This window comes from Amblyomma mixtum, chromosome 10, assembly GCF_055824585.1.
Source record: "Amblyomma mixtum isolate Tamu chromosome 10, ASM5582458v1, whole genome shotgun sequence".
Classification (NCBI taxonomy): Eukaryota; Metazoa; Arthropoda; class Arachnida; order Ixodida; family Ixodidae; genus Amblyomma; species Amblyomma mixtum.
The window spans coordinates 66,378,560-66,390,327 of record NC_143021.1 but is presented as its reverse complement, the minus strand read 5'-3'; the positions used below and the strand labels follow the sequence as shown (position 1 = coordinate 66,390,327).

General features: G+C 48.1%; 1 protein-coding gene across 2 annotated transcripts in view; it reads right to left on the bottom strand.

Annotated features, from left to right (window-relative positions):
* Window positions 1-92: 92 nt before the first annotated feature.
* hyx (cell division cycle 73 hyrax) overlaps window positions 93-11,768 on the bottom strand; it is a 106,927-nt gene continuing 95,251 nt past the window's right edge. For both annotated transcript variants that reach the window (XM_089562752.1, XM_089562753.1), the window contains 3 exons: window positions 11,052-11,143; window positions 10,545-10,686; window positions 93-3,214 (listed from right to left, as the gene is read on the bottom strand). In XM_089562752.1, the coding sequence (XP_089418878.1) occupies window positions 3,166-3,214; window positions 10,545-10,686; window positions 11,052-11,143 (283 nt within the window). In that variant the 3' untranslated portion in view covers window positions 93-3,165. The remainder of the gene's footprint in view (window positions 3,215-10,544; window positions 10,687-11,051; window positions 11,144-11,768) is intronic.

Here is an 11,768-nt window from a genome sequence, read left to right as displayed (position 1 = left end):
ATAAAAAAATAAAAACACATTCCTGCAATTCTGGAACACATTCCTGGGCTACCCTCAAAACTGTCTCCTACTTCAGTACTTACACCAGGTGGTTACTCTCTTCGAAATGCTTTATTATTTACACCGAAGACAGACACAGTTCTCCCAGATGAATGGCACAGCTAACAGGCCCAGCTCAAGTAGTGGCTCTGCTGATACAGCGACTAAGCACTTTTATGGATTTCCACCCAGAGTGCCTCACAATGGTAATACTCCGCTCCATAAACTTTTGACTGTGAATGTAGAACTGTATGCCTCATGATTCATCATAATATACCGTATTTACTCGCATAATAGGCGCACTTTTTTTCCAGAAAATCCGGCTCAAAGTTCGGGGTGCGCCTATTACGCGGGGTAAAATTTCCGGAAATTTTTCAACTCGCAAAATTGAACATACCACATAAACGCACTCGTGTACGGCCGCACCCAGTTTTCCCGAAGAAAATATTTAAAAAAAAAAAAAAGTAAGGGCCGCACCGAAACTTTCCACGACCCACGCGGGAATAGCCTTTGAAATGCACGCTTCGAGGCCTCCGCGATCAGCTCCGGCTGCGGGCAACGGGCGCTTGGTCGTGGAGGCCACACACGTGCAAAGGAGCTTCCAGACGCTGCCCACGAAGGGCGCCCAAGGCCAAGCTCATCATCATCATCAATGTTTTCTTCCGCCGCGAGCACGTATATCGCCATCAGCATCACTGCGTTATCTACCACTCAATAACTAACACTTCCGACCAAAAAGCCCTTCAGGATGATCTTAACCGCATTGAAAAATGGTGCGATGATTGGCTAATGACACTTAACCCTAACAAATGCAAGCTTATTTCATTTCACCGCAGACTTAATCCGTTGTCCTTTTCCTATAGAATTTCTAACAATCCAATAGAGCACATTCATTCATATAAATACTTAGGTATCACTGTGTGTCATGATCTAACTTGGCGGGAACATGTTACTAATGTTATTTCATCTGCAAACAGAACCCTTGGATATCTGAAGCGCCATTTACGTCACGCAACAAAAGAGGTCAAATTACTCGCTTACACATCATTGGTAAGACCGAAACTAGAATACGCATCCCCCATTTGAAGCCCCCATCAAGCATATCTAATCGATGCACTTGAAGCAGTGCAAAATCGCGCCGCCCGTTTCATTCACTCCCAATATTCATACGAAGTCAGTGTGTCATCCCTGAAATCACTGTCCAACTTACGAAGTCTTTCTTGCCGTCGTCGCGTCGCAACCCTATCTCTTTTTCATAAATTTTATTACAGCTCACTCGGCCATGAACCATACATCTGCGCACCTCCGCCGCGCATATCACATCGCACTGGTCACCCCCTTCAAGTTACTCGTCCACGTGCCCGTACCGCAACCTTTTCCACCTCCTTCTTTCCACGAGCCGCGTCAGACTGGAACGGCCTCTCCCACTCCGCTGCTGCTATCACCTGCCCGTCACTCTTCAACGCCAGCATTGAACTTCATAAGTCATCGTGAAAAAATGTACCAATTTTTGATTAACCCACCCCTTATGTAATACCCCAAAAGGGGCCTTTAAGGTAAATAACTGAAATGAAATGAAATGAAACCAGCTCCAGGTTTTTTTTTTTTTGCTATCAAGTGCCGGGATCTGCGGTAGCACGTAGTTCATCGTGGTTTATGGCTTTGCCGCCGAGCGTTGCTGTTTTAGCTCGACGGGCAAGCACCTTAATAGCTACACGGCTGGGAGTTTGCTCTCGAACACGGCAAGCGTGCGGCAGGTCGGAAACTCAACGTGGCCGAGAAGTGCGGCAGTTGCGTCTGTGGCGTGCCTAAATTTTCGTACGTGACTCCAGGCGCCGAGGTTTCCGGCTGGAGATGAAACTTTCCAAACAGACGTTTAAAGTGAGCATCCCTGAAAACTGAGTGCGGCTGTTCTACACGATGTTGTTGTACGTGCTGTGGGTCCGCAGCAGCTGCGACGGCAGCAGCGCTAGTGTGGACCAGTAGTCAGTTCAGCAAGAACTTTGTTAAAATAAAGATTGGGGGTGGGGGGCGGCAAGGCGTCGGCTTGCAATCGTGTAAATACAGTATTGATCACAGTGCCAAGTTCGGGGTGCGCCTATTATGCGCGGAAATAAAAAAATCTGACTTATCGCGACCAAACTAGGGGTGCGCCTATTATGCGAGTGCGCCTATTATGCAAGTAAATATGGTACATTACAAAATGCACATGAAAAAACACACACAAGCCAGACCATTGCTAAACAGAGAAAAATCCATTTTGACCAAATGAGTTCCTCGAGTGCCAATAGAGACTGGTGGCGCAGAAAAGACTGTTGCCTCAAAGTTACTGTTTTCTTCAAAGTTCTAGTTTTTGGAAGCCAGTCCAACATGGAAGCTGCATTATGTGGGATCATGTGACACACTTTCATGAGAAGGGAAAAAAAAGAATAAGGATCAATAGCAGTAGAGTAGACATGCACAGACAGGGAAGGAACTATTTTACACAAGTGGTGCTTTGCAGGTGTTGGTTGGCTATGATGATGTGGGGGAAAAAAAACTTGGAGAAACAATGCACGTCAAGCTGACTCAACGTGCCCCTTTGTGTAGAGAAAGCCAATGTGGCCTCTGCCGCTTCCCTCAAGTAGTGTGTTCATCCGTTCGCAGCATGCAGGCGACGTGGGATGACGACAACATTTTCCTGCCGAAGGGAACCGCGCAGCAAGACACAGTTGAGCTGCTCCCTTCTTCTCTTAGAAGTGCATTCAATGCTAGTGGCAGCAGCAGTTGTGTTCCCTTTCAGCGCCACAGTCAGTTCCTTGTTTCATTTTGTACTGAGGCTGGTGGAATACTACAGGGGGTGGAAGTGGAAAACTGCAACACAACAAGCGTACATCAACAGGCAGCTCTCAGCCAGTGCAGCACACTTGCCAGGCTCCACAGTGCCCAGTTGTTCGCAGCACACGCACCGCAATGACCGCAGTTTTGCACCAAAACAGATGGCGCCGATGTTGAAGAAACAAAAAGTGGGCAGGCAGAGACGGGGTCACACTGCGGCCGAACAACCTTGTGTACCATGCCAATGGAACGGCCACACTCCCACTGCTCGGGAACTTTGCTCCACTAGACAGCGCTGCCAGAAACTCATTACGCATTCCGGGCTGCATCATGCATCCATGTACGCTGAAACTCGACCCTGCAAACAAAAAAACAGAAGGCACATGTGAACTCTGCCATGACACAAGTGAAATCTCCCCTACAAAAGAAGCCGTAGTGATCTTGGTGTGCAACCCATGGGGTGAATGCATTTCACATCTGTCAAAAGCAAAACACTGTTGGGCTGCAATACTGCACGCGTAAAAATTTCCGAAGCGGCAATCCACACCTTCCTATCCTGCAAGGGCACAGCTAATAACTACAAAATGTAAAGAAGAGCCTCACTGATAGTTTACATGTGACCGATGAGAAGAACATGTACAAAGCTGAAAAAGAACCCCCTGAACGTGGTGCTACGGCACTAAAATTGTTGACGCCAGCCGTGCCTGATTGCAACCATGGACTGCTACCTGAGTGCCGCCTTACTGTTCACTGCACCGTGGATTGGCAGTGCCAGGTGCAAAAAGCAGTCCAGAGAGGCTGCAATCAGATTGGAAAGGACGATGCAAATTGATGCTGGCACTAAAGATGGCCTGCCACTGCTTCCACCCCTTGTCTGCAGTAGGTGTCAGTTCCCTCATATACGGCACATGCCAGGCCTGTGAGGGCACCAAATTGATTGCACTGTTTTCCACTATACCACTCTTCTGGATTTATAGATGAAATTCAGATATTTAAAAATCTGGCCCAGAGTGCCCCTCTGTTCTTTCATGATAGAGACATCAGGAGTGACTACACAATGATAGCCGGAGATGCTGTCGCATTGTGTGCTCTTATTTGTTTGTTGCAATGCCATGCTGCTATATCTTTATCATGATTGAGCATTGATGCAGTGCTACAAAGAAGGCTGAAATTTTTATGATGCACAACCAGTTGAAAATATCAATGCTTTGCTGTTCCCCAAAAGTGTGTTCATCTTAGAATTTGACCCCACCTTTGAGTAAAGGAGGGCTTACTGTAACTTCATGGCCTATCACAAGCTGCTTCTCCTGATAAAAATGAAATACTGCAAAACCTCGATGATTCCAGCTAGGTTACCATATAAACGCGTGTAAGGGCTGCACTCTTTTTTCCGGTTATGAGGGCCAATTTTCAGGGTGTGGCCGATACACACAATATGCGAAAAAAAAAAAAATGAGGGAAAACACGCAATCAGGGAATGAGCGGCATTTATTTTACGCTCAATTGTCACTCGCAGAGTTTTCCCACTCTGAGCTGGTGCTGTGCTCTGGTGCACACTCATCCCAAAAGAAGCCGTGTAACATGTCCGCTGTCAACGCATAGCCCTTGTTCCGCACTTCCACCACACACCAGAGCGGCTCTTATTCCAGTTCGGGAAACTTGCCTCGGAAAGCGCTCTTTTTGCAGCCTGTGTTCCTCAATGCCTCCTTTTGGTTGCACCATCAACGGACGCACTCCTCGGCCATGTCGAATTTCCTGCCCACCGCACACTTGCCGTGTACAAGAGAAAACTCCCAGCCATGTAGCTATTAAGGTGCTTGCCCACTGTGCTAAAACTGCAATGCTCGGCAGCAACACACGAAAGCCACAACTGCGCCAAACTAACATACCACCACAACTCCTGTGCCTTCGACAGCCACAAAAAGCTGGAGCTGATGATGCTGATGCCAATATGGATAGCGGGACCTTGTGGGGGAGAAAAAGTTGACGATGATGATAACGATGAGACGTGGCCATCCATGGGCGGCACCTGGAAGCTCCTGTTCGCGCATGTGGCCTCCATGATCAAGTGCGCCATTGCTCGCAGCTGGAGCTGATCACGGAGGCCATGGTGCATGCATTTCATGGGTTGTGGAAGGTTTGGGTGCGGCCCTTACACGGATTTCAAGTTCTGGAGCACTTCTTGGAGCAGAAAAAGATACATTTTGGAGCACCTTTGTATCAGAATGATAATCCTGGAGCAATCCTCTGAGCTCTAATGAGCTGCCTCTTCTTCCACCACTTGCGCTGGTACACAGTGGGAAACTACCGTGTTTATGCGCATAATTTGCGCACTTTTAAATTTTTAATTTTAATTTAATTTTTAATTACATAATGAGCAATATAGGTATAGTGTATGTTGCTGCATATACGTCACCACCCGAACCCACACCCCATGCTGCACCCCCCCCTTTGCGGGAAGGCAAGAAGGTGCATGCACAAAGCTCAATAAGACACTAAAATGGCGCCATTGCTTGCGACCAAGCCTATTGCTCGGTAGTTCTGGATTGTGTAAGTTTGCTTTCGTAAGTTGTTTTTTCGGCCGGCCTACAATCGAGGTAAGTTTTTTTTTTTCTGTGGCCTTCAACTTTCGGGTCTCGGCTTAGAATCGTGGCCGGCCTAGATTCGAGTAAATACGGTATACAGTCGAACCCGGATATATCGAACCCGCATATTTCGAATTATTGGCTATATCGAACACACAGATTACCCCCTTGAAAATACTATGTAAAAGTATAGGACAGTTGCGTTGTATATCGAATTCCATTTTCGCCGGACATTGGATATATCGAACGCCGCGCCGCGCCCCTGGAAGGTGCGCTTTCCCCAAAGACATTCCTGTCCGGTCCTCAGCCGCCTCAGCGGAGAACATTTCCGCAGTCAGTCAGCAGGCGCAGGACCCTTTTTTTTTTTGTTCCCCGTTTTTGCGCCCCACCGGCGCGAGCTTTCCCCCTCCTCCTCTCCTCCTGTACCGCCGGCGTGTGCTCCGTCAAGGTCATTGGAGATCAGCGAAGAGAGAGCGCCGCATGGAGACGCGCGGCGACCACGCTTCTTGGGGAAAGAGAGAGAGAGAAAACGGTCGCTCGTGGGCACATCGTGGGTCTGGGGAAAAGAGAGCGCTCAGAAAAAAAAAAAAAAAACGAAGCCCAGAGCGCCGATCTTTCTCCCTGCTCTTTCTTTTCCCTCTGTCGTTCCTTCGCAGCCGCGTTGACTGCCGCTCGCATAGGCTTCGCTCTTCTGCGCCTCGCGTGTTTTTTTTTGTGTGTGTGCCTGTGTTTCAACGCGCGACGTGAAGCAGGCCCCAGTAGCCAACTGTTTTGGCAAGGCAGGCCTTGAAGTGGCCGGAGATTAATGTCCGGAAGATTTAGATGACGATGAGTGCTTGGACGACGCGTTTCGCGACTTGTCCAATTTTCTCGGCGCCGTTCCGTCCGAAGTGACTGTTGAGGACTTTAACGCTGACAGCGAAGTTCAAGCGGTAGCTGGCGTTCAAGACGCCGACTCCAGCGACGACGAGGGCACCTGTGTTGTCGAAGAAACGCGTCCGTGTGCAGCCACTGAACTGGCGTCAGCGTTAGCCTGATTCGGCGCTGTTGCGGCGAAATGGAAGGCACTGTGCTCTCGCACCTGGACAGTCTCGAGAAGATCGAGGCCAGTGTTTTGAACTTCGTTTCCCAGGGGAAAAAGCAGCCCAAAATTAGTGATCTTTTTTTCCGCGAAATAAAGCGCTTTCACATTGCGCGCCCATACTATGTGATTCGCGGCTGTTCCAAACGGTAAGCCACAATTTGTTATGATCGGGAGTGCAGTTTTAGCCTATATCTGTATATCGAATTTTCGCTACATCGAACTATTTTCCGATCCCCTTCGAATTCGATATATCCGGGTTCGACTGTATAGCAAAAACAAAATTACCGGCTGCAGTAAGCCAGAACTTGATTACAGGAAAACTAGAATATACAAACTGTTGCACACGTTTATAGCTGTCATTATTCACAGTTTCAGCTATGAGAAAAAATTACTGCACTTTTCATGGCCGGTCAAGTCAGGGGTCATGACTATGGTGCCACTGTGAAGAGCAATCGTTTAGTTTAGTTTAGTTTATGGGGTTTAACGTCCCAAAGCGACTAAGGCTATGAGAGACGCCGTAGTGGAGGGCTCCGGAGATTTCGACCACCTGGGGTTCTTTAACGTGCACTGACATCGCACAGTACACGGGCCTCTAGAATTTCTCCTCCAAAGAAATTCAACCGCCGCGGCCGGGATCGAACCCGCTTCTTTCGGGTCACCAGTCGAGCACCATAACCGCTGAGCCACCGCGGCGGCGAAGAGCAATCGGGGGTGAAGATGTGAAGCAGAGGTAGACTTGACAGGTGCTTCACTTAACGTTCGGGGGTGAAGATGTGAAGCAGAGGTAGACTTGACAGGTGCTTCACTTAACGTTTCATTTTTGGTCGTTTTGTTCTCTGATAGCTGAGCTTGCAGTTTCTTCTTTTTTTAATTTCTTTCAGTTGGTGTTGAATGGATTCTATGGGAGGATTGGGGGCGTGGACTTCTTTTCCCTTATCATACCCGAAGATTTCTTGAATGAGCTGCTCCCTGAAAGCCAGCTGATAAAATTTGGCATTTTAGGCAAGCTCTAAAACATCAGGATGGATGAAATAAGTTTTATCGATGTGGTTCAAAAGCCAGGACACTTTCCCAGTCTTGCCAATAGATGCTACCGCCACTGAATCATCCGGGTCCGTTACGTGCGAAAAAACAAACAAAAAAAGCAAAAAACCAATTTTGGGAAATTATCTTTGATGGCAGAGGGCCAGAATAGATTATTCCACTATTTCAGTAGAGATATAGTCGCGGCAGGTCAACAATTCCAATGAACTTCAGCATGTCCAACGGATTCACGTCTTCCCATGAGCCGTAAAGCCGAGCGTATGTTTGCTTGTCCAAAATCTTCATCCATGCATACTTATTACAGTAAACTCTCAGTTGTACGAACGCTGGTTTATCGAATATTTCAGAATAACGAACTTTTTAAAAAGCTCCGGCAGTTTTCTGATAGATTCTATGCACAAATGTTTCACTTAAACGAATTTCGGAATAGTGAATATTTCAGTTTAACGAACTCGCTCAGAGGACCCAGGCTTATTTTTCCGATCAGTTCAACGAAGTTTTGAGCCCTCCACTGCAGGCGCAACCAATGCCCGCCCTCATCGAACCGCCACTTCTGCGGCAGTGTAACGTCGCTCGTGCTACAGCGCCCATGGGGCAAAGCGGCGGTGCGGAAGAAAAACGGCAAGGAGGCATGGCCTCCGAGATCAATAGTGAAACGTGCAAGTGATCTCAGAGGCCATGAACAAAATAACATCGCTGGCGTTTACAGCGCCGCCGGAGCAACGCGGGAATGTGTCACACCACAAACCACGTGGTGTGCCTGTTCTTTTCCGATCGGCTAGTCGTGAACGTCGCTTTTTTCTTTCCGGTCTCGTCGCTTCCGCGTGTCCACACAAACGACCCACATGGTGTGTGTTTTTCATCGGCTCCATTCAGCCTAAACATTGACTCTTTCGACAGTTTTGTTACTTCCTGTGGTTTAAATGTACACGTGCAGAAGAAAATTACTGAATTCCTTAAGTGAGAAAGGTAGCGTTTTAACTGCTATGCACCTTGTATAAGGTGATATGTATAAATTTCACACTTTTGACTCTGTATGCCATGTCTTATGTTAGTCTAGTGAATATTCAGTTTAGTGAACTTTCAGTTAAGTGAACTATTTCCTTCGGTCCCTTGAAGTTCACTCAAGTGAGAGTTTACTGTAGTGTGTTCGCACACGGTCTTCATCACTTCCACCGTGAAGAGCATCAAAAAAAAGTCGAGAGATCGAGCGAATCTCCGAGCGCCGCTCCGCAGCGATGTGCCGAAATGGACACCTAGCTGTCGTCTTGGTTGAAAAACGCGACGCGACCTGGAGCATTTTGCAAACTGTCTTCGCCATACATTGTGAAGACCCTGAAGCACAAAAATAAACCACTGTCATCAATTACAAACCGTATGCTCCGCAGAAAACACAGCGAACGAAAACAGAACTCACATGCAAGTACGCGCTGACGTTCCAGGCGCCCGAGGCGAAGTCTCGCTGTCGAAACCGAAATCCAACGTTTGTAAATTGGTACACTGTTGCCTGACCGCTGCTTTCGCCGCAAAAAACGAAACCGAAACCGGCCGACGTGCTCGGTGTCAGCTTTCGCTTTCGAGGAGCGCGCAGCGACGCGGACGCCATTTTCTCCGGCTGACGCTGCTGCAGCCGTTCAAAGTTTCATTTTTCACGGTGCCCCCTCATGTCAAAACACTGAAACCAAGGCTGCAATCGAAAGAGCAGTTGTTGAGCTCGCTAGCTAGATGGCGGAGCACGTCCACGACGCTCCAAAATGAGCTTTTTTGCGCGAGCGATTTGAATCGTTCATATGCGAACGATGGCCTATGGTGCGGTAGCGAAAGAGTTAAAGGGCTTTTTAAGGGAAACGTCCAAGGGCTGCAGGACTGATGTTAGGCCGCCCGGGATGACAGCCAGGTTTGTTTTGATCTCCCGTAACTTCTGCTTCACACTGTTGACGAGATGACCCTTAAAGCTATCGAGAACCAACATTGATGGCAGCCGCAGCAGAGCACCTGGGCGTTTTCCCCACACAGTGTCCAGCCAGTCAAGTATTAATGCTTCGTTGACCCATCCTTTTTCGTGGACACGGACGTGATTGCGCCCTTGCACCTTCACTTTCAGCGGCGTTTTGTGCTTAAAAATGACGAAGGGTGGCAGTTTTCGTCTATCTGCAGTCACCACCAGCATTTCTCGCTCAGTGTAGTATTAGGTGATGTCAGTGGCGTCTCGGCTGCATTTCCAATCTGTGACATGATGCAGTTTTCGATCTTGCGCAGCACAAGCACGGAACGACAACACCTTCTCTTCATAGTCTGGAGGGCTGGCAGAGGGTCGTCCTTCGTCTCAGAGACAGATTGTGCCGTTTCACCCACCCTCTGCTTGCCTTGAATGCTGCAGCAGGGCCTCCTTTTCCAAGTGCAATTTTTCTTGCCTGGAATCGAAGCATCTCGCACGGCACGGCGATATCGGAGGCCCGATGTTCTCCAATATACTGTACGAGATCCTCTTCAACAGCGGGGTATTTGCCTTTTTTAGGTCTCCTGAATGCTTTTCTTAGCAGGGTTTGCATTTTCCAGCTGAGACTTGTGCTTTCGCCAGTAACGAACGTGTGGCTCTCATTCACTTTGTACTGCTTGGCAGCGGCGTGGTTCCCGTTTTCCTCCGCGAACTGTATTACAAGCAGTTTGAAACTTGCCGTGCAGTTGTGATAGCCCATCGCAAGACACAAACTAACAACCAAACACAAATCGTCAGAGCCACCAACAAGAGAAGCACAGCTGGCAGTCGGGTCACGTGCATCAGCCAAACAGCGGCCACCATGAACGCCCATGCAAGCGCGCAATAGCCGAATACTACTGGGTAGAGCCATAGCGTAGTGCAGCATGGTGCGTAAAATATGCGAGTCAAAGATAAACCCGGGTGATAAGATGAGGGTGCGCGTAAATACGGTGTTTGTTTAACACTGCACACTCCAATTAACAAGTGGCCTCACCTGTCGAGCACCTCCCAGAAGTTGAGCAGGTTGGCCCTGTCCAGGTGGCGCTTCTGCTTGCTCAGCTGAATCACGTGCACAGCCCACTTGGCCACGTTGCTGTCCAGGGTGATCTCATCCCACTTGAGGTGGAACGCTTTGACTGCAGGGGGGGGTGGCAACAATCAGTGCTCTTGTGACCACCCTGACTTTCCTGGGCCTTCAAACGAGCACTCCACTACACAGCACACGCATGAGGCCAAGTTTAGGTGAACTTTCAAGTGTGCCTTGGACAATGCGAGCACTGATCATGAGGACCCGCATCACAGTGGTCATGGCATTTCCAAGGGGGCATGCAGATACGTTTACGACCATCGAGACACTCAAAAATCCCCTGAGGTAACTGGAAATGAACCCAGGTGGCACAAAAAGACCCACCAATAAATTTCACACATTGCAATGCACCACCAAGAAAGAATCTGCTTGCACAGACTGGGTGGGCTCACTTGTGATCCATGCAATACTTACTGCGTGAGAAGATCTCTATGGGGTTTCCTCCCCAGGGCCAACCCTTGAACTGCCACGCCGGGCCTTGCACAAACACAGCAACCACCCGCTCCCTGGAAAACGGAAACGCTCAATACGGAACTGCATTTGGGTGAAAAGAATCATCACAAAGAAACCTCAAGCGCACATCAAGATTGAAACGCAGTGGTTAAAGCGCACTCCAAATTTTCCCAAGAAAAAAACTGTTGGAGGCCGATCATTACACTCGGTTATAGTTTATGGAAAGAATGAAGACTTGAAAAAATTTGAGCACGCGGCATATGGGAGCAAATTGTGAACATGACGATGCCTGGATGAACACGATGGAAACAGCTTAAGTGTTTAAGATTTTGGCACTTTGTGTAAACAGCATATAAAAACTTAAGTAGCGCAATTTCCCTTGTGACTTCTAGTTTTGGATGTTATTGTCTGCGAGGACCTTTTAAAGAGAATGTGCAGCCCCATATTTCCTAAATATAAAACGAACTCCGCGTCTTTGAACCATTGCCAGCTTTTGCTTGTCTTTCATGTAGAAGGGATCTCATACCACTAAAGCGTACTTGAAGTTTCAATTCCAAGGGTGCCTGTTTTAACATGTCGCAGAAAGCCAAGTTTCCATGTAGCAGAAGCGCAAGTGTTTTTAATATCTGTAGCCTATGAAAGGGTGCTAGTAAGTGTAATTCCTAGGTATTTATATTC